At 48.3% G+C, this 22,868-nt stretch overlaps 1 protein-coding gene across 1 annotated transcript in view; it reads right to left on the bottom strand.

The window, feature by feature from the left end:
- LOC139234132 (semaphorin-7A-like) overlaps nucleotides 1-22,868 on the bottom strand; it is a 61,156-nt gene that overhangs the window by 2,835 nt on the left and 35,453 nt on the right. The window contains exons 9-12 of the mRNA XM_070865100.1: nucleotides 21,891-21,999; nucleotides 18,245-18,440; nucleotides 9,472-9,587; nucleotides 9,186-9,346 (exon numbers count right to left, since the gene is read on the bottom strand). Coding sequence (XP_070721201.1) covers nucleotides 9,186-9,346; nucleotides 9,472-9,587; nucleotides 18,245-18,440; nucleotides 21,891-21,999 — 582 coding nt within the window. The remainder of the gene's footprint in view (nucleotides 1-9,185; nucleotides 9,347-9,471; nucleotides 9,588-18,244; nucleotides 18,441-21,890; nucleotides 22,000-22,868) is intronic.

Genomic DNA, 22,868 nt, shown 5'->3' with positions numbered 1-22,868 from the left:
GTGGTTGAAGGAAAGGGTGGGTGGGGAGTCTGGTTTGCCGCACGCTCCTTCCACTGCCTGCGCTTGGTTTCTGCATGCTCTCAGCGACGAGACTCGAGGTGCTCAGCTCCCTCCCCGATGCTCTTCCTCCACTTAGGCCGGTCTTTGGCCAGGGACTCCCAGGTGTCGGTGGTGTAGGGGGTTTTTGCTCTACCCAATTACGGGGGCCTTTGGTGTATTGGGCCTCTCTGTCCCTTCTAGGGGACAGTCCAGCAGCTTATGGCTCGTTGACCACTAAACTGGCGGCTGCGAAGCGCCCTAGCACTCCTATCTGGTTCTAAGCTCAGAATTTTGGTGGATTATGAGCTTCCACAAGGGAAAACAAAACACTCAGAGACTAGTGGTCCTGGGAACAAAAAAAAACGGGTTAGTCCAATTTATTAACCACGGTAAGTTTCCAACAAGGTCAAACTTCATCAAAACACATATCTGACACACACTTATAAACTATGAAAATCTTTGGGAAGAAACGGACACAACGAAAACCTTACACGATTTTATCTTTACAAGACATTTCCAAGACCACCCCCACCGCCCTTTTTACCTGACTGACCTCGGCTGACAGTTGGGAAAAGAAATCCCAGGATAATACTTACCATCCCTTTTTGACAGTTATTTTGTTAGCCTTAGGATGGTTGGTCTACGGGGTAGCTGGAGTAAATGTTGCCTCTCCCAGTTACTTCGGTCTCCGGTTCTTCAGCTGGTTGGCCTCGGAGTGTTGTTCGGTGTGCGGCTCGGCTTCTTGAGATGATGTTGGGCCTCTCGGTAGTTGGGTTGTATATTCTGCACACAAGTCGAGTCCAGGGCCCGTTCGATGGTAGGTTTCCCAGCCGGTAACAGTCCGTCTCCGTTCTCTCTCGGTTTCTGTCGGGCTGTGACTGCTACTGCTCCTCGATTCCTTCTCCTACTGCTCCAGCTGCTTCTCTCCTTCCTCACTGCTCCAGCGGCTTCCTCTCTGTTCCCCCAGTGGTTCTCTAGGTCCTATATTTGTACCCAATTGTGTAAGTTTGGGCGGGGAGATAGCTTTGAATGTTTAATCAGATGTTCATAATCTGATTAGGGGTGAGTCATATTTTCAAACTGGGCCGGGTAGTCCCCATTGGTTGAGGATTTCCCCGCTTCAGGCCCGACTCGACCCCTGATTGGCCTGCCAGAATGCACTTTTCCCCCATTGGCCAGTGCCTCTGTCTCGCTTGTGAGCCAGACTCCACAATGTCTGTGTCCGCCCACACGTTTCCCAGCCTGCCTGGTCTGAGGATTTCACTTGGCCAAAAATGTTCACTTAAAATGTATAGAACGATCCCATTTAGTTTTCTTGTCCTTAGGGTGTTCCAATAAAATGCGGCCGTGGATTTTCGAACCTTACACTCCCCCATCTTGACACACCCGGGTATAGACGTCAAAAGGTTTGCAAGAAAATCCTAGAGCTTCCCAAGTGTCAGCCATCCCCATAATTACTCTAAACTATAGACCCGCATAAACCAATGTGCACAAACAATATTTATATCCATAATTTTGCACTATCCATGCTCCTTTACAGGTAAGCTACAAACAAGGTACCATTTTTGCTTTTAGTTACATAGAGTTAAGTACATAATTATAGCACATCATGTCGCGTGATCCTTGCATTCCTTGAAAGATTATTCCGCCATCACAGCATATCGAACAGATGTATTTACACTGTACAAATGTATATCTGTGATAAGTAAGTCCGTATTGTGTTCTGTCATGGATAGTTTTAACAGCTTACGTAGTTGACAATGCCAGTCAGTTTCCAGGTACTAGTTTTCGTCGTGTTACGGTAAACCAGAACATTCCCTTCTGTTTAAAACCACCTGGAAACAAAATGGCATTCTTGTGTGTTAGACTGGGCTGTCTTTCTGTTGTTTCTGGAATATTTTAAGATAACCCCGTGCTATTTGGGCTCTTTTGGATCTGCAGACATTGATGATGAGACATAGGACAATGACCAGTTGTACAATCACCAGTGTGTGGGAGGCCATGCGAAGTCAAACCGAGATATCTACTCTCATAGAAACATAGAAAATAGGTGCAGGAGTAGGCCATTCGGTACTTCTAGCCTGCACTGCCATTCAATGAGTTCATGGCTGAACATGCAACTTCACGGGAAATTGTGTTGGGGAAATTGATGGGATTGAAGGCCGATAAATCTCCAGGGCCTGATGGACTGCATCCCAGAGTACTTAAGGAGGTGGCCTTGGAAATAGCAGATGCATTGGCAGTCATTTTCCAACATTCCATTGACTCTGGATCAGTTCCTATGGAGTGGAGGGTAGCCAATGTAACCCCACTTTTTAAAAAAGGAGGGAGAGAGAAAACAGGGAATTATAGACCGGTCAGCCTGACATCGGTAGTGGGTAAGATGATGCAATCAATTATTAAGGATGTCATAGCATCGCTTTTGGAAAGAGGTGACATGATAGGTCCAAGTCAGCATGGATTTGTGAAAGGGAAATCATGCTTGACAAATCTTCTGGAATTTTTTGAGGATGTTTCCAGTAGAGTGGACAAGGGAGAACCATTTGATGTGGTATATTTGGACTTTCAGAAGGCTTTCGACAAGGTTCCACTCAAGAGATTAATGTGCAAAGTTAAAACATATGGGATTGGGGGTAGTGTGCTGACATGGATTGAGAACTGGTTGTCAGACAGGAAGCAAAGAGTAGGAGTAAATGGGTACTTTTCAGAATGGCAGGCGGTGACTAGTGGGGTACCGCAAGGTTCTGTGCTGGGGCCCCAGCTGTTTACACTGTATATTAATGATTTGGATGAGGGGATTAAATGTAGTATCTCCAAATTTGCGAATGACACTAAGTTAGGTGGCAGTGTGAGCTGCGAGGATGCTATGAGGCTGCAGAGCGACTTGGATAGGTTAGGTGAGTGGGCAAATGCATGGCAGATGAAGTATAATGTGGATAAATGTGAGGTTATCCACTTTGGTGGTAAAAACAGAGAGACAGACTATTATCTGAATGGTGACAGATTTGGAAAAAGGAAGGTGCAACGAGACCTGGGTGTCATGGTACATCAGTCATTGAAGGTTGGCATGCAGGTACAGCAGGCGGTTAAGAAAGCAAATAGCTTGTTGACCTTCATACCGAGGGGATTTGAGTACAGGGGCAGGGAGGTGTTGCTACAGGGCCTTGGTGAGGCCACACCTGGAGTATTGTGTACAGTTTTGGTCTCCTAACCTGAGGAAGGACATTCTTGTTATTGAGGGAGTGCAGCGAAGGTTCACCAGACTGATTCCTGGGATGGCGGGACTGACCTATCAAGAAAGACTGAATCAACTGGGCTTGTATTCACTGGAGTTCAGAAGAATGAGAGGGGACCTTATAGAAACGTTTAAAATTCTGATGGGTTTAGAGAGGTTAGATGCAGGAAGAATGTTCACAATGTTGGGGAAGTCCAGAACCAGGGGTCACAGTCTAAGGACAAGGGGTAAGCCATTTAGGACCGAGTTGAGGAGAAACTTCTTCACCCAGAGAGTGGTGAACCTGTGGAATTCTCTACCACAGAAAGTTGTTGAGGCCAATTCACTAAATATATTCAAAAAGGAGTTAGATGTAGTCCTTACTACTATGTCCGCGATTTTGAGGGCTATGTCTTTGGTCTTTTGCTGTAGGGTGTAATAATGCTTTTGGCTGAGATCCACTGACTTCAACAGGGCGGTGAGTTTCTCAGGGAGTAAGGGTATGGGGTACCCAAAATGGGCAACATAGTTCTGCAGATCATTCGCGTTATACTGTACCGTGAGGTGGACCGTGGAGGGTTCTGGGATTGGGATGATCCCTTCCTGTGCCACTTGAACTTCTGCCCTAGGTTTAAAGCAAAAACTGCTGTCCGGAATATCACACCACTTACTCGAGCCGTGTCTATATCGGTGGGTAGTCGTGGCGACACAATACGTCCCACCACCTACATATGCTATCTGTGGAGGTACATGGCCAGGTGCCGTCACCTCCATCGTGCAATTTATAGGTTCTGCCCCAGCAGTGCTAAACCCGCACTGTGGCCTCCCGAAGGCGTTCAAGTGCTGGGGACACAGGATGACCTGTGCTCCCTGGCTACGGCAGCCAGATAGGTCTGTACCCCTCATTGCGCGTTCCCACACAATGACATAGGGTGGGACCGTTGCGAAACGGACGTGTAACGCCCCCCCGCGAATGACTCCAATGTTCTCCACACAGTACAGGGGTGCTGGCTTGGCGGATGGCCCCATCACTGGCATTCGCACAACTATACCCACAATAGTGTGGTTGGATTTCCCAGTCAACAGGGACAGGATAGGCTTCTTACGCCACGCGGAGTTGGCAGGGACTGAGGATGCTGCTGTATGGGTGTAGTGCCTCCAGGTGCTGTTTGCTGATCCAGGAGGGGCTCCGACCTTGCCTAAGGTCTTCCAAATTGCTCCGTCCCTCTCCCAGCAACCAGGCCCCATAGAGTACACACACCTCGTTCTGTGCAGCCTGATCAGAGGCCAGCCGGTCCTCCTTGATCAAGGTGTCTATTGTCCGGGCGTGAGCCTCTAGCTGGGCAATAATTTCTTTCAGATGCACAGTCATAGCCACCCCCTCGTGAACCCAACACATTATTCTCTTTCCCTAGGATGCTGCGGAGCTGTGACTTTAACCCATTGATCTGTAGGGCCAGCTGCACATCATCCAGGCTGTTCATGACGGATGCCCCAGTGTTAAATCCGGTGAAAACATAATTCATGACCCCCCTGCGTTGTCTGCCCCGCTCGGTTGTATCTTCTTGTCTATACAGGTCCGCCACATTAACGTCCCCAAAGTCCAGCTCGTAGAAGCTCCTGAACATTTCCTTCAGTAGAGCTTGGTACAATAACTCGGTTTCTCTGGGGCAGAAGACGGGTAGGCGAACTTCTGTCAGGTTTAGAATTACTGAAGCAACAGCATAATGTACTCCTTGGTACACTAACTTATCTGTCGGTACGAACACTAACCCATTCCCAGGTCCCCTAGTGGTGGGCGGACATCCATTACTGTCAATGGGCTTGGGCGTGGGCAGGGGTTTCTTCACCTGAGCCAGCAGCTCGGTGGCGTTGACTAGTACCCGGAAGCGAGGGAGCACACAGTCTTCCCTGCTGCAATCCCATTCCATCCCCTTCCCCGAGTCCTTCCATTATCTGGCAAAGGCAATGGACAAACCCGCTGGGCACACCTGGGCTGACCCCCATAGGCATGTATAGATCCCCTGATCATAGGCCCACCCTTTCTCCCAACACACAATGACCGCCCCCCCGGTGACCCCATGACGTGTCATTGTTCAGACGTTCCCAGTCTGAGCTGCTGTCCTCGACGTCCGCGCTCAGTTTCCTGAGCCACCACCAGCGTCCCAAAGGTATGTCCCTAACACACGTTAAACACACCCTCCTTCCCTCTGTCACCCGAACCCGGGACGTGGCCATCTCGATTTCGGGGCAAGGGATGGAGGCCTCCCCATAGGCAAAACTCTCGTGGCTCGAATACCGGGTGGAATTCGAACCCAACCACCCAGGCCATCTCCCCTTGTGGAAGTAGGTGGCCTGGCCTTCTGCCTCCATGATCCCTTCTCCCGTGGTCACGATTGGCGCCCTGTCCCCGGAGCACCCGTATGTCAAAGACATCTCGATGTCGAGTTTCTGTCCGGTGCAGGTCCCCAGGTAGGTAAATAACATCGCGACGGTTCGGAGCATCTTCTGGAACACAAGATTGAACACAGTGTTGCCTGAGACTTCTTCAGGCTCGACTGGAGTAACATCACAAAATAAAAACACCATCCCCTCACTTTAAAATCTCCCTAAACTATATACAGAACACCAGGCTATATACAATGCCACCCGTCTCCGGGTGGCCAGGTCAGTCTCTGATACTGACTTGGCTTGGTTGGCCACCTTGCTGACCTTACCCCAGGAGCCGGACTGCCCCCTTTTGTAGGGCTTGCAGGAGGACTTCTTTTAACTGTCCTGCTTCCATTTCTGTGAGCCCTTCGGTGTCTGGGATCGTTCCCGGGTCTTTCGGCGGTGTCCCTTTTACCGCACAGTCTGCCACTCTTGTGCTTCTTTCCTCGTCTGACTCTGGGACGGGCGGGAAGGTATACGGCGGACCAAGGCAGCCTCGGCTGCCCCACTCGGGAACTACGCCTAACCAGGGGCGCGGAGTCCCATGTTACGGGCTGCACCCCTTGGTCCTCCCACTGGTCTATCCCTTCCTCTATCTGCCCTGTCGTTATACTGCACAGGGCTCCCTTCTCCTGTGCTAAGTCCCTTTCCTGCCTATCGGGCTGTGCCACTTCACTCTGCTGTGTGATGGTCCTACTGTGGCAGTGGACTATTCCGGGTTGTGGGGCTTCGGGGCCGGGGTTGACCTCTGTTACAGCCTCCACATCCACCGGAATGTCCTCTGCCTCCCGTGAGGTTTCTTTACCTGTGGGAGCCTTCCTTTTTCCTGCCCTAGTAGGGTCGAACCGCTTGCATTGGTTTATGTGGTACCACTTTACCCGGCGGGTTAATTGGACCGCATAAACCATAGGGCTTGCCTTGTCTACTATAGGGTCCCATGTACAGTGGCTCGAACACCCCCACCCTGGCGAAGCTGCGTACCATGACCTGGTCGCCTATTTCCCAGTCGTGGTGGCTACGGGGTTCCAGCAGCAGCTTGTTACTAAAGTGCTGTCTTCCCATGTTGGTGGCTGCCTGCCAGTGAATCTGCTCCAGCTGTTCCAGCAGATTCCCAGCAAAGCGGTCTCGGTTAGCTTCCTGAAGCTATCCTTCGGTGAGACCCGGCACCAATGTGTGTACTGGGGTCCTCATGGGTCTCCCAGTCATCAGCTCGTGGGGTGAATACCCTGTGCTTTTCGACTGACTGGCCCGGATCCCAATAAGGACCAGTGGCAAGACCTCTACCCATCTGTTGGGTGAATTCCCTGTCTCCTTGCGGAGCCTTTCCTTGATGGTGCGGTTGAGACGCTCTACAGGGCCTGAGGACTGGGGGTTGTACGCTACTTGCCATCGTGCTTTAATCCCCTTTAAGGTGGCCTGCATCACCTGAAGTCGCTTCCCTGGTCGGACGCCACAAACTGCGGAAGACCCCACCTTGAGAACACTTTCTTGACCAGGATCTTGGCCGTCCCCAATGCAGTAGCTGTTCGGCAAGGGAAGGCTTCCACCCATTTGGAGAATACATCCACCAGCACTAGACAGTACTTGTACCCCTCCTGGGCGGTTGGTAGGGGCCCTATGTAGTCGATTTGGATCGACTGCCATGGTTCCTCTACCCGCCTGATGTGTCCCATGGATGTCTTTCTTTTCTGGGGGTCTGGGTTGTTGGCTGCACACACCAGACAGGCTGCGCAGAAATCACGGACGTCGTTCCGGAGATCTGGCCACCATGCTGCCTGTTCCACCTTCTCTGAGGTTGTAAGCTCATTCTCCCACTGAGCTCCTACCTGGCTCGCCATGAGTGTAGGGGGTTTTTGCTCTGCCTAATTACGGGAGTCTTTGGTGGCTGTTGGTGTATTGGGCCTCTCTGTCCCTTCTCGGGGAAGGTCCAGCAGCTTATGGCTCGCTGACCACTAAACTGGCGGCTGCGAAGCACCCTAGCACTCCTATCTGGTTCTAAGCTCAGAATTTTGGTGGATTATGAGCTTCCACAAGGGAAAACAAAACACTTAGAGACGAGTGGTCCTGGGAACAAAATAAAAATGGGTTAGTCCAATTTATTAACCACGGTAAGTTTCCAACAAGATCAAACTTCATCAAAACACATATCTGACACACACTTATAAACTATGAAAATCTATGGGAAGAAATGGATACAACGAAAACCTTACACAATTTTATCTTTACAAGACATTTCCAAGACCACCCCCACCGCCCTTTTTACCTGACTGACCTCGGCTGACAGTTGGGAAAAGAAACCCCAGGATAATACTTACCATCCCTTTTGACAGTTATTTTGTTAGCCTTAGGATGGTTGGTTTACGGGGTAGCTGGAGTGAATGTTGCCTCTCCCAGTTACTTCCGTCTCTGGTTCTTCAGCTGGTTGGCCTCGGAGCGTTGTTCGGTGTGCGGCTCGGCTTCTTGAGATGATGTTGGGCCTCTCGGTAGTTGGGTTGTATATTCTGCACACAAGTCGAGTCCAGGGCCCGTTCGATGGTAGGTTTCCCAGCCAGTAACAGTCCGTCTCCGTTCTCTCTCGGTTTCTGTCGGGCTGTGACTGCTACTGCTCCTCGACTCCTTCTCCTACTGCTCCAGCTGCTTCTCTCCTTCCTCACTGCTCCAGTGGCTTCCTCTCTGTTCCCCCAGTGGTTCTCTAGGTCCTATATTTGTACCCAATTGTGTAAGTTTGGGCAGGGAGATAGCTTTGAATGTTTAATCAGATGTTCATAATTTGATTAGGGGCGAGTCATATTTTCAAACTGGGCCGGGTAGTCCCCATTGGTTGAGGATTTCCCCGCTTCAGGTCCAACTCGACCCCTGATTGGCCTGCCAGAATGCACTTTTCCCCCATTGGCCAGTGCCTCTGTCTCGCTTGTGAGCCAGACTCCACAATGTCTGTGTCCGCCCACACGTTTCCCAGCCTGCCTGGTCTGAGGATTTCACTTGGCCAAAAATGTTCACTTAAAATGTATAGAACGATCCCATTTAGTTTTCTTGTCCTTAGGGTGTTCCAATAAAATGCGGCCGTAGATTTTCGAACCTTACAGTGGGGATGTTACACTTTGTCAAGGAGGCTTTGAAGGTGTTCTTGAAACGTTTCCTCTGCTCACCTGGAGCTCATTTGCCGTGTAGGAGTTCCGGGTAGAGCACTTGCTGAGGGAGTCTAGTGTTGGGCATGCGAACGATGTGGCCCTTGCACAACATGTGTGTGAGCAATCTAAGTGAGCATTAAACAAAACACAAAGTCACGCGGAGCAGGAGTTCGCAGCTTGTACTGGCAGCAACAAGCCTGTTGTTGGACTAAAGGCTTCAAAAACACGCCTTCAGTGCCCACCATCGTGAATGGGGAACGGCCTCTTCAGCGAGGCACAGGTGGGTTCATGTGGAACCACGCACACTTTAAAGGATGAAAAATGAGGGATAGGTTTGAATTACGATATGAAAAACTGTTCTCAAGACATACCTAATACCCGGTGTGATGGGGACACATTTCTTTTTGTCAGCTTTCCATCCACAGTAAGAGTCTCTGGCCATAACACAGCTTTCACAGCTTGGATTATATTTGTCACACTGCGCCAATGGGAACCGAACCAGCTCTTTGGTCGTGGTAACGTACAGCTGCTTCTAGAAAGAAAACAAAAAAATATTTTCAATGTCTTTTTTTTAAACTGAGGAAAAATATTTCTCATTGATGTTGTTGCCGCGATCACTTCCAGGTCAGGATGATGACCCTTGACCTTTGCACTTACGGTTTCAGAATCGAGACACATTGATACGATCGGTCCCGGCTCCTTTAAAACCTTAAGTTCGGATATGGTGAAGGCTGACTGACCTGTCTCAAGAACCTTCTGGATTTTACCATTTCCTGTGGGGTGGAAAGAGGCCGAAGGTTTGCAAAATGTAAAAACAAAATGAATTCTCATTCCTCGTGGTATGGCAGCTGAAATCTAGAAGGGCCAAGAATCCCAACTCGAGGACCTAGAGCCTTCAACATTCTTAAAATATCCAAGACATTCAACGGCAACACATTAATCGTATTATTTTATACAATGGTAATCATTAACTTGGATTTACCTAATTGAGGAATAATTGTTGGCCCGGACACCGGGGAGAACTCCCCCGCTCTTCTTCGAAACGCAGCAGCCAATTTGCGCACAGCAAGATTCCACAAACAGCAATGTGATAATGACCAGATAAGCTGTTTTTGTTATGTTAGTTGAGGGATACATATTGGCCAGGGCACCCCCGCTCTTTAATATAGTGCCACAGGATCTTTTACGTCCACCTGAGAGGACAGATGGTTTAACGATGTCGTGTATGTAGGCACCTTTAGTAATGACTCCACGAGGCAGGATATGATACTTAAACTGTGTAGACCTGTAGTCCTTTATTTGCAGCTCCTAGAGTGAGGACACCAAGAGGTGAGCTCCCTTTTATACTGGGTTACCTGCAGTGTGCAGGTAACCCTTAGGTCTCCAGCAGCAGCACCCTCTGGTGTCCAGGTAAGGTGTGTACATTGAAAGGGTACAATCAGTGTGGCATAACAGTGTTACAGACATCACACAACAAAGAAGCATGCATATACAACAATACTCCCCCCTAAGCATTTTTCATATCCTTATTGTCATGACCAGGGGAGGTGATCAGTGGTGGGCTATGGGAGGTTGTGGTGAGGGTTGTGTGGTTGCCAGGTGTGACCCCTGTGCTTGAGGCTGGCCTCGTACGTTTCCCCCCCCCCCCCCTCACACACAGACCATGTGGGTGTCACTGTTGTGGGATCCCTCAGGGGGGTAGCCACAGCAGCAGTGGATAGGGTGCATACACTGTGATGTGGGTAATTGTGTGGTGGTGGACAGGGCCACAGGACTGGGTGGGCTCCTTGTCCACTAATGGGGATAAGGATCAGGTCATCCCAGGGTTTGCCAGGGAAGCTGGAGGGTATTGGCCTCTTGCTCCTGGTGTTGGCCCTGGTGGCCAGAGGCTGTAGGACTGGTCTGGTGCTGGTTGCCATTGATGGTGACTGGGCTGTCCATTGACCACTGTCCCTGTAATGGGTCTGCTCCCACTGAGTGTGTGTGTGTCCTGCAAGGGGCATCACATTTGTTCCAAAGGTCTAGGCTACATGGTCAGGTAGCCTGCTGGACCTGAGGGTCTCCCACAGGGGGATTCCTCTAGCATCACCATGGTCCATTTAGGACCCAATGTCCTTTAACAGTGTCCTACCAGTATACATGACACCTTGGCTCTGATCACACATAGTCGAGTCTGCATTATACATTACAGCATTTGCATCACTTCTGGGTGTCATGGTCTCACCAGACATGGTTACATTAGGCATTTCAAACTCTGTCATAATTATCAAACATAACAAGCTTGTTCTTAACCTTACTTACACAAGCATTCATCTCATTAGTCATATTAGTTACACCAGCATCATAATTCATGGTTACATTGCATACATTTTCATACTTGCACCCTTTTGTTGCATCTTTTGTTTTAAAATCCTTGTCCTTTTTTAGTTGAAACTGTCCCTTTAAATTTCTTTGGTTACCGGTCTCCTTTAAGGGAACCTTCCAATCCGATTGGCCGCTCGGTGCCACGTGTCGCTCCTCCAATGCTGCCCCTCGTGGTATGGCCGTGGCCATTTTGATTGCAGGTTCTTCCCCTCGTGGCTGTCCTCCAGGTGGGCTATGGTGGTCTTTTCTTCCACAGGTTCGGCCCTGGATGTCGGGAATCCACTTCTTTCGACGATGTTCACCTCTTGGAGGTGTGCCCCGGCCCGGAAAGTGGAGTTTGCATTTTCGGTCCTGGAGATTTTGCCGTGGTGTTGTGGAGTCATCGCCGCGCAGTCGAGCTGGACAGTGGGATCTCTGGATGCAGCGATGGATCCATGTTTGATGTCGATTGCGGGAGCCCAGAAACCATCGCCACTTCGACTGATTTGGACCGGGTTCATCCAATTCCTTCCCAGCAACGAGGGACCATCGCCGGCAACGATCCACAGGGGGAGTTCGGTCAACACACCGCCCTGGGAGACCTGGATATCCACGCTGCCAACGATTTGGATTTTACCTTTGTTGTAGGTGAGCAGCGGTGCTTGGACAGGAGACAGCTTTGGTCGCGTGGCAGGATTCATCCAAATTTTTTCAAAGGTCGTTTAGCTCATCACAGACTGGCTCGTCCCTGTGTCGATCTCCATGGAAACTGGCACCCTGTCGATATCTACTTCCATCGTCCACGGAGAACTTTCGGTGGAGCAGGTATAAACTCCATACCCTTCTTCCAGAGATTGAGCAACTTCACCTTCATCTGTGTCGGAGCCCCGGTGATCAGCCAACTCATCAGAGACGCGGTGAGTACAGCTTTTTCTGCACATCCTTTGAAGGTACCCTTTCTCTTTGCAGCCTTTGCATGCATAGTCTTTGTAGCGGCACTGGTGGGCCCTGTGGTTTCCTCCACGGCGCCAGCATGGAGCCACCCGGTTTGCCCCATGTGGCGGACTCAGGGTTGCTGGAGTCAAGGCAGCATTTGTGCCTTTGGCAGCAGCCATGCACTGCACTCGCCAGTTTAGAGTCCTGGGTCAGTATTTGCCTGGAATCGCCGACCAAAACCATGTAGGCCTGGCTCACTTGAATTGCTTTCTGCAGGGTGACCGTGATGTCAGCCGAGAGCAACTTGTGCAGGAGGCCCTCGTGGCCGATTCCAATGACGAATATGTCCCTTAGGGCTTCATTAAGGTGGTCTCCAAAATCACACGATGCAGCTAGTCTTCTTAGGTGTGCAGCACACTTAGTAATTTCTTGGCCTGCGGGTCGCCGGTAAATGTAGAACCGGTGCCTGGCTGTGAGGATGCTTTCTTTCAGTTTTAGTTGCTCCTGTATGAGTGTTACAAGTTCCTCATAGCTTTTGGTGGTTGTCTTCGCTGGGTCTAGCAAGTCTGTGACGAGACCATGGATGGTGGGCCCACAACTGCTAAGCAAGATGGCCGTGTGCTTTCTTCAGTCGTGCAGCTGGTGTGTCCCCATCCAGGATGTTGGCTATAAAGAAATGTTTGAATCTTTCGACAAAAGTGTCCCAATCTTCCCCCTCTGTAAATTGCTGGAAGTTACTGAGATTAGACATACTGAGCGTGTAGTTCGTGACCTCGTATCCTCGTTGCCAGTTGTAGTGTATGTAAGCACCTTTAGTAATGACTCCATGAGGCAGGTTATGATACTTAAACTGTGTAGACCTGTAGTCCTTTATTTGCAGCTCCTTGAGTCAGGACACCAAGCTGTGAGCTCCCTTTTATACTGGGTTACCTGCAGTGTGCAGGCAACCCTTAGGTCTCCAGTAGCAGCACCCTGTGGTGTACAGGTAAGGTATGTACAGTGTAAGGGTACATTCAGTGTTACATAACAGTGTTACAGACTTCACACAACAAACAAACGTCTCATCCGAAAGTCGGCACCTCTGACAATGCATAAGATAAAGGTTACGCTTGGTGTAGTAGTTGAATCAATTTACATTTACAGGTAAAAATAGGAACAGGAGGATGCCATTCAGCTCCTCGAGCCTGTCCTGCCATTCAGTTAGAGCATGGCTCACCTGTATCAGAATAGAATTCCTCCCTCTCGATTTTATAATCAAATTCACATCTATGCAAAGCCAGAAGGCAAATTAATACCAAATCCTGATGCAATCCTGCGTAAGCTTCAAATCACTAATCTTTTGCAGGGATATCAAAGTGTGTTTATGTTGTAACTTTCCTCTGAATTAGCCCATCACTGTGACTCCATCTGCCTGAAAATACATCACTGTGTCGCGAAACTATCATCGTGTCCCATGCCCGTGTCCCCATAGCAACGACAATTCCAGGTGACCAACATCGTTCCAAGGCACTTAATGGCCAGAAATTAATCGTATTATTTTATACAATGGTAATCATTAACTTGGATCTATAAAGGTAAAGATTGCACTCAGTGTAACCTGCATATAAAGAAAGGCCCTGAATTTTGGTGCACATTTTGGTGCAATGCCGGGATATCCATCGAAAGCACAGCTGGAAATTGGATTCACAGGGTCCCAGTTTTATTTGCCAGTATTTAAAGGAGGGGGATCTGTTTGGGGAGCGGGGGGAGCTCAGGGATGTCAAAGCGGGTGCAGCCGGGGCGGGGGGGGGGATTTACAATGCCCTCAATTTCCCTCATTCCTTACAACTGCTTTTCAATGAGCAAACCCGCGATGACAGGAAGGAGCTGTACCCTCTGGGACAGGCTGCACCCAATGTTGCTGTTAAGCTGCCCAGATCACTTCTAAATAAACAAAAAAACGCGAATGAGCGGACATCTGAATAGGCCATGCAGCTCCCCCAAAATATAGTGTGAACATTTCTTGCACCTAAATTTTTTTTTTTCCATTTCTGGGATATGACAAGTGCAGAATTTATTGGCCATTCTTAATTGACAATTGAGTGACTTGCTGGGCCATTTCAGAAGACAGTTAAGAGTCAACCACATTTCTGTGGGTCTGAAGTCACATATAGGCCAGACCAGGTACTAGTTTTTTAATTCCAGATTTACAAAGCTGAATTTAAATTCACCAGCTGCCATGGTGGGATTTGAACTCGTTTCCCTCAGAATCACTAGCCCAGGCCTCAGGACTACTAGTCCAGGAACATTACCATTATGCTACCGTTCCTGGGCTTGGACCAAGGTGCTGGCAGAAAGGATAAATAGGACTCGAGAAAGAAGACTTTCTCCGTAGCGACTGGAGAAACTAGTAAAGGGGGAAGAGAGTTCGGGTGGAAATAAAAGCAATCTAATGGTAAGAAAAAGGGAGATGAGCAATGGTCTGAGGCAGTGTTAACGATGCGTTAAGGCTAACGACACCACAGTTAGTGCTCAGTTATCACCAAATGACCCTACAATGTAAGAAATCAACAGAGGAGGAAGCATTTCTAGATCTAGTAAAGGGGAATGAATGGAAAGATAAGAACATCTGGGAGTAATGATCACAGTACAATAAAGTGTAAGATAATTGAGAGAGATATAGATAGCACAACGACCAAACTAATAGACTGGAGAAATGTAACTATGAGGATGCAGCTATGGGTGGTAAATTAGCAAAACGTATTCAGCCGGTGTTTGTGCTCCCCACGGGCCTCCCCCCACTCTAGTTAATTCAACTAACCCTATCAGCGTATCCTTCTGTAATGTATTTGCTTAAGAATTCATAGCAAAACATTGCTGTAAAAAACTAGTTGGCTTACTAGCAAAAGGTTTAACAATCACACTGCTCCTCGGCCACGGGGAGAAGACGGTTGAGGACTCGACCGATGACTTTCCCAGTGGCTGATAACAGGGAGATTCCTCTGTAGTTGCCGCAGTCGGACTTGTCCCCTTTTTTAAAGATGGTCACGATCACTGCATCGTGAAGATCTCACGGCATGCTCTCCTCCCTCCAGATGAGAGAGATGAGATCATGTATTCGCGCCAGCAGTGCCTCTCCGCCATACTTCAGTGCCTCAGCAGGGATTCCATCCGCTCCCGTAGCCTTGTTTTTTTAGCTGTCTTATGGCTTTTTCTACCTCGTGCAGCTTTGGGGTCTCATGGTGGCGGGTAGCATGCTGCGGAATGGAGTCGAGAATATTCGAGTCAAAGGCAGAGTCTCAATTGAGGAGATCTTCAAAGTGCACCTTCCAGCGGGCCCTGACTGCCTCGGTGTCTTTGATGAGTGTTTTCCCGTTCTTGGCCAGTAGTGGGGTGGGGTCTTGGGTATTTGGTGGCCTTGACTGTGATGAAGAATCCTCGCACATCATGGCTGTCGGCCAGCTGCTGCATCTCCTGTGCTTTCTCCATCCACCACCTGTTCTTTAGGTCCCAGGTTTTTGTTGGACCTCAGCCTTGAGCCGTCTGTAATGCTGCTTTGATGCTCCCGAGTTGGGTTGTACTTTAAGACTAAACTACAGAACCAGTGGGAACCTGTTCAACCTTCACCGTCTCCAGGCCAGATCCAAATCCACCCCAACCTCTGTCGTCGAGCTACAGTACGTGGACGACGCCTGCGTCTGCGCACACACAGAGGCTGAACTCCAGGACATAGTCAACGTATTTACTGAGGCGTACGGAAGCACGGGCCTTACGCTAAACATCAGTAAGACAAAGGCCCTCCACCAGCCTGTCACCGTCGCACAGCACTGCCCCCCAGTCATCAAGATCCACGGCACGGCCCTGGACAACGTGGACCACTTCCCTTATCTCGGGAGCCTCCTATCAACAAGAGCAGGCATTGACGACGTGATCCAACACCACCTCCAGTGCGCCAGTGCAGCCTTCGGCCGTCTGAGGAAAAGAGTGTTTGAAGACCAGGCCCTCAAAACTGTCACCAAGCTCATGGTCTACAGGGCTGTAGTAATACCCGCCCTCCTGTATGGCTCAGAAACATGGATCATGTACAACAGACACTTCAAATCGCTGGAGAAATACCACCAACGATGTCTCTGCAAGATCCTACAAATCCCCTGGAAGGACAGACGTATCAACGTTAGTGTCCTCGTCCAGGCCAACATCCCCAGCATTGAAGCACTGACTACACTTGATCAGCTCCGCTGGGCAGGCCACATAGTTCGTATGCCAGACACGAGACTCCCAAAGCAAGAGCTCTACTCGGAACTCCTTCAGGGCAAACGAGCCAAAGGTGGGCAATGGAAACATTACAAGGACACCCTCAAAATCTCCCTGATAAAATGCGACATTTCCACCAACACCTTGGAGTCCCCGGCCAAAGACCGTCCTAAGTGGAGGAAGTGCATCCGGGAGGGCGCTGAGCACCTCGAGTCTCGTCGCCAAGAACATGCAGAAATCAAGTGCAAGCAGTGGAAAGAGCGTGTGGCAAACTACCCCTTCCCTCAACGACTATTTGTCCCACCTGTGACAGAGTCTGTGGTTCTCGTATTGGACTGTTCAGCCACCTACGAACTCATGTTAAGAGTGGAAGCAAGTCTTCCTCGATTTCCGAGGGACTGCCTATGATGACCAGTTCATCCACCAGGCTTTATCGTGGATCCCCCAAACCCAACTGGCTGGGGTTTTATTCAGTCTTGTGGACACATGACTGGCTAAGCCACTCCCAAATCAACAGCTCTACAACTATTTTTGTAGACAGAGAAATCAAGTGCCCCCTGAGTAAAGAGGGGCACACTCCAAAAACTTTTCAAGAGCCCCCTTGTTTTTTGGGGGGGTGTTTTTTGAGGGCACCAAAAATACAAATTATACAAGTGCCCACTAGCTAAAATGGGTAGGGGCACTAAAACCGACAAATTTAAACAAATTAAACTTTAGATATTGTGGTTCAAATTAAAATTTGGTTGCCGGGGGTGATGATGCACTCCAGTCCCTCCGGCGCCTACCTCTCGCGGAAGGCCGCGAGCGTACCGGTGGACACCGTATGCTCCATCTCCAGGGACACCCTGGCTCGGATGTAACCACAGAAGACAGGCAGGCAGTCGGGCTGAACGACTCCCTCGATCACCCGCTGCCTAGACCGGGTGATGGCCCCCTTGGCCATGCCCAGGAGTATCAACAGCTCTACAACTATTTTAGTTGAAGACAATAATCAATTGCCTCTTGTGAGCGGGACACACCAAAAACTTTTCAGTTGCCCCTTTGCATGAGGACATCAACACACAAATTATACAAGTGCCCCCTGTAAAGACAACATCTCTGACAGTGCGGCGCTCCCTCATCACTGCACTGGGAGTGTCAGCTTAGGTTTTTATGCTCCCTTGTGTGGGACTTGAAGGCGCAACCTTCTGACTCAGAGGCCAGCGAGCATACTCACAGGTGCATACATTATACCTTTTAAGGCTATTCGTCTGAACTCCTCCCTGTGGTAGCGAGTTCCACATTCTCACCACTCTCTGGTTAAAGAAGTGTCTCCGGAATTCCTTATTCGATTTATTGGTGACTGTCTTATATGGCGGGACTGACCTATCAAGAAAGACTGGATCAACTGGGCTTGTATTCACTGGAGTTCAGAAGAATGAGAGGGGACCTCATAGAAACATATAAAATTCTGACGGGGTTAGACAGGTTAGATGCAGGAAGAATGTTCCCAATGTTGGGGAAGTCCAGAACCAGGGGTCACAGTCTAAGGATAAGGGGTAAGCCATTTAGGACCGAGATGCGGAGGAACTTCTTCACCCAGAGAGTGGTGAACCTGTGGAATTCTCTACCACAGAAAGTTGTTGAGGCCAATTCACTAAATATATTCAAAAAGGAGTTAGATGAGGTCCTTACTGCTAGGGGGATCAAGGGGTATGGCGAGAAAGCAGGAATGGGGTACTGAAGTTGAATGTTCAGCCATGAACTCATTGAATGGCGGTGCAGGCTAGAAGGGCCGAATGGCCTACTCCTGCACCTATTTTCTATGTTTCTATGTTTCTATTTATGGCCGGTAGGCAATCAATATGTTGGGCATCTAGTAATTTATAATGGCCGAATCACGACTCTTCTACACAGACCATTAGCTGGCAGGACCTACCCATAGCCAGGAAAAGGACACGGGACACAGCTCCGTTGATGCCAACAACGGAATCCACAACTATTTTCTTGAAGTTATACTTATTCTTGATCAGGAGTGGGATTTTTCCGATGGGATGGATCTGAGCCTCCATTTCAGGATAACGATCCACAACGCTCAGCACTTTATCCGGCAGTCCTTGAGTGTCACTGACGCACTGCAATAATGTGGGAACAATAAGAGACTGTAAGCTATTTACCGTTAAACATAGAAATATAAAAATATAGAAAATAGGTGCAGGAGTAGGCCATTCGGCCCTTCAAGCCTGCACCACCATTCAATATGATCATGGCTGATCATCCAACTTCAGTACCCCATTCCTGCCTTCTCTCCATACCCCCTGATCCCTTTAGCCGTAAGGGCCACATCTAACTCCCTTTTGAAAATATCCAATGAACTGGACTCAACAACTTTCTGCAGTAGAGAATTCCACAGGTTCACAATTCTCTCGGCGAAAAAGTTTCTCCTCATTTCGGTCCTAAATGGCTTACCCCTTATCCTTAGACTGTGACCCCTGGTTCTGGACTTCCCCAACATTGAGAACATTCTTCCTGCATCTAACCTGTCCAATCCCATCAGAATTTTATATGCTTCTATGAGATCCCCTCTCATTCTTCTAAATTCCAGTGAATATAAGCCTAGTTGATCCAGTTTTTCTTCATATGTCAGTCCTGCTATCCCGGGAATCCGTTCTAGTGAACCTTCGCTGCACTCCCTCAATAGCAAGAATGTCCTTCCTCAGATTAGGAGACCAAAACTGCACACAATACTCAAGGTGTGGTCTCACCAAGGCCCTTTACAACTGCAGCAAGACCTTCCTGCTCCTATACTCAAATCCTCTCGCTATGAAGGCCAACATGCCATTTGCTTTCTTAACTGCCTGCTGTATCTGCATGCCTACTTTCAATAACTGATGTACCATGACACCCAGGTCTTGTTGCACCTCCCCTTTTCCTAATCCATCACCATTCAGATAATCTGTCTTCCTGTTTTTGCCACCAAAGTGGATAACCTCACATTTATCCACATTATAGTGCATCTGCCATGCATTTGCCCACTCACCTAACCTGTCCAAGTCACCCTGCAGTCTCTTGGCATCCTCCTCACAGCTCACACTGCCACCCAGCTTAGTGTCATCTGCAAACTTGGAGATATTACATTCAATTCCTTCATCTAAATCATTAATCTATATTGTAAATAGCTGGGGTCCCAGCACTGAACCTTGCAGTACCCCACTAGTCACTGCCTGCCATTCTGAAAAGGACCCGTTTATTGCTTCCTGTCTGCCAACAAGTTCTCTATCCACATCAATATATTACCCCCAATCCTATGTGCCTTAATTTTGCACACTAATCCCTTGTGTGGGACCTTGTCAAAAGCCTTTTGAAAGTCCAAATACACAACATCCACTGGTTCTCCCTTGTCCACTCTACTAGTTACATCCTCAAAAAATTCTAGAAGATTTGTCAAACATGATTTCCCTTTCATAAATCCATGCTGACTTGGACCGAACCTGTCACTGCTATTACATCTTTAATATTTGATTCCAGCATTTTCCCCACTACCGATGTCAGGCTAACGGTCTATAATTCCGTTTTCTCTCCCTCCTTTTTTAAAAAGTGGGGTTACATTAGCTACCCTTCAATCCAGAGTCTATGGAATGTTGGAAAATGACCACCAATGCATCTACTATTTCTAGGGCCACTTCCTTAAGTACTCTGGTGATTGGCAAAAGAACCAAAGACGACACAAGAAAAATGTTTTTACGCAGCGAGTGGTTAGGATCTGGAATGCGCTGCCTGAAAGGGTGGTGGAGGCAGACTCAATCGTGGCTTTCAAAAGGGAATTGGATAAGTACCTGAAGAAAAATAATTTGCAGGGGTACGGGGGAAATGGCGGGCGAGTGGGACTGGCTGAGGTGCTCGTGCAGAGAGCCGGCACGGGCTTGACGGGCCAAATGGGCTCTTTCTATGCTGTAACCATTCTACGATTCTATGACATGGTTCCCTAGCAAAGGTGGGAGATCGGAGAGCCCCTTACACTCCCAGACTTCAGTCCATGCAGCTCCATGACCAGCAATGAGTGCATGACTCCAGCCCAGGTGTCTCCTGGGGGTGCCTTGTGCTAAAGAAAGGTGGATCTGGCAATTGTACTCCTGGGGGTGTTTGACGGGTAAATGTTTTACTGCAGATTATGCCAAGAAGACTGTGTACCCAGCCAGTGGGGATTGGGTACCTGAAGGACAGGTTGTTCAGAGGCAAGGTATGCCTTGCTACTTGCAGATGGGGGAGATGTTGGAACCACTTTCTTGACTATTTTTACGACTTTTTGTGTGCTTTTCATGTTATAAATGTATGGTTTGAGGTATATAGCAGGGAGCTTAAGGAACTGTCGTTGCTGCTGCAACTCAGACCTATTGTTTGATGGGAAAAGATTGGATTGTTTTTTTGTGATATAAGTAGTGCAGCAATGATGAGGGAAAAAAATAAAATTGAGGATTATGATTGGTGAATGATGAAAGGAGGCAAAATCTTACATCCTGTCCAGTAACCCTTACAACCTTGTTACATTTTTGTTACACCTTTTTGTCAACTTTTTCCATTATAAATTCTTGTGTGAACAATCTATGTAAACATGTCATGCTGTAATTACACCCTCCCACCAGGGGTGGCACTGTGGGGCCTCGGTTTTGTGCCTCCCAGCAAAGTAACTTGCAATGCAGAGAAACTTTGGCTCCAACCAACTCAAAATCTTAGCTTCTTAAAATGCTGCAAATTTTGCGCCTTAACTCAGAAGTTGTGAAGTGATCCATTTTGGTCAGAACAATGAGGAGAGGAATTGAGGGATTTCAGTTTTGTGGAGAGACGGGAGAAGCTGGTGTTGTTGCTGTTAGATCAGAGAAGGTTAAGGTGAGTTCTCATGGAGCTATTTAAAATCATGAATGGTTTTGATCGAGTAAATAAGATGAAACTGGATCCAGTGGCAGAAGGGTCAGTAACCAGAGTTCACAGATTTAAGATGATTGGCAAAAGAACCAGAGATGACATGAGGAACCAAATTTTTTTTTAAACACAGTGAATTATTGCGATCTGGAATGCGCTGCCTGAAAGGGCGGTGGAAGCAGATTCAATCGTAATGTTCAAAAGAGAATTGGTTAAATACTTGGAGGGAAAAAAATTCTGGGTAATGGGGAAGAGCAGGGGGAGTGGGATTGACTGGATAGCTCTACCAAAGAGCAAGCACAGGCACGATGGGCCAAATGGCCTTCTGTGCTGCATCATTCTGTGATTAACCATAAATAGAAATTTAAATCAAAGAATCTCGTTAAAATAAGCACAGAAGTTAGGTCCTTGTAGAGGCCACTGAATTACATCCACATACCCTGGTCCAATATCCCTCACCCTCTAAGCTGGCTTCATCTAAAGACTACACTTTGTCTTCACCGCCCGTGTGCAGCACCATGAGTAACGGAATAAAAAGTATACATAGTCCAGTCCTTCAGTCCTCACGGAATAATTAGTCAATTGCCCCCAAGTATATCAGCCATATTTTCTGGATCACAAAACACTCAATACATGCCACCAATGAACAGCCAGCCGTTACTTACCGTGCCAGGTCTGGGAACAGGAATATTTTCATTGAAACCTTTGAAAGTGGAAGTTTCAAACACGTCGCTAATGTCCTTCATGGAGTACACGCATATTGCTGATGCATTCCTGAGACAAGGCAAGATATTTAAGGAAATGTTCAGGTTAAGAAATAGAAATAAGACGAACTGTATTGATTCTCCCGCAAAGTCATAAAATCGAAAGCCCAAATCTTGGTTTTCCTGCCTGGGTTTGGATACAATGCTCCACTCGCTAATGGAACAATTAAAAAACTGTGTCTTTAATTTCTGCTCTCATCTACTCAGTTCAGGAGATTGGAATCTGATTGATATTGGAGTGCAGGGTCTGAAGATGATTGATATTGGAGTGCGGGTTCTGAAGATGATTGATATTGGAGTGCCGGGTCTGAAGGTGATTGATATTGGAGTGCGGGGTCTGAAGGTGATTGATATTGGAGTGCGGGTTCTGAAGATGATTGATATTGGAGTGCCGGGTCTGAAGGTGATTGATATTGGAGTGCGGGGTCTGAAGGTGATTGATATTGGAGTGCGGGGTCTGAAGGTGATTGATATTGGAGTGCGAGGTCTGAAGATGATTGATATTAGAGTGCGGGGTCTGAAGATGATTGATATTGGAGTGTGGGGTCTGAAGATGATTGATATTGGAGTGCGGGGTCTGAAGGTGATTGATATTGGAGTGCGGGGTCTGAAGGTGATTGATATTGGAGTGCAGGGTCTGAAGGTGATTGATATTGGAGTGTGGGGTCTGAAGGTGATTGATATTGGAGTGCGGGGTCTGAAGATGATTGATATTGGAGTGCGGGGTCTGAAGGTGATTGATATTGGAGTGCGGGGTCTGAAGGTGATTGATATTGGAGTGCGGGGTCTGAAGGTGATTGAGTGCAGCTCCATGGGAACTGGGGTCTTCTCTGGCACTTCTGCCAGGCAGCGTTTCTCAGTGTATGTGTCCACATCCTG

This window comes from Pristiophorus japonicus, chromosome 21 (assembly GCF_044704955.1).
Source record: "Pristiophorus japonicus isolate sPriJap1 chromosome 21, sPriJap1.hap1, whole genome shotgun sequence".
NCBI lineage: Eukaryota > Metazoa > Chordata > Chondrichthyes > Pristiophoridae > Pristiophorus > Pristiophorus japonicus.
The sequence above is the reverse complement of the archived record's forward strand: the minus strand, read 5'-3'. Positions and strand labels throughout refer to the sequence as shown.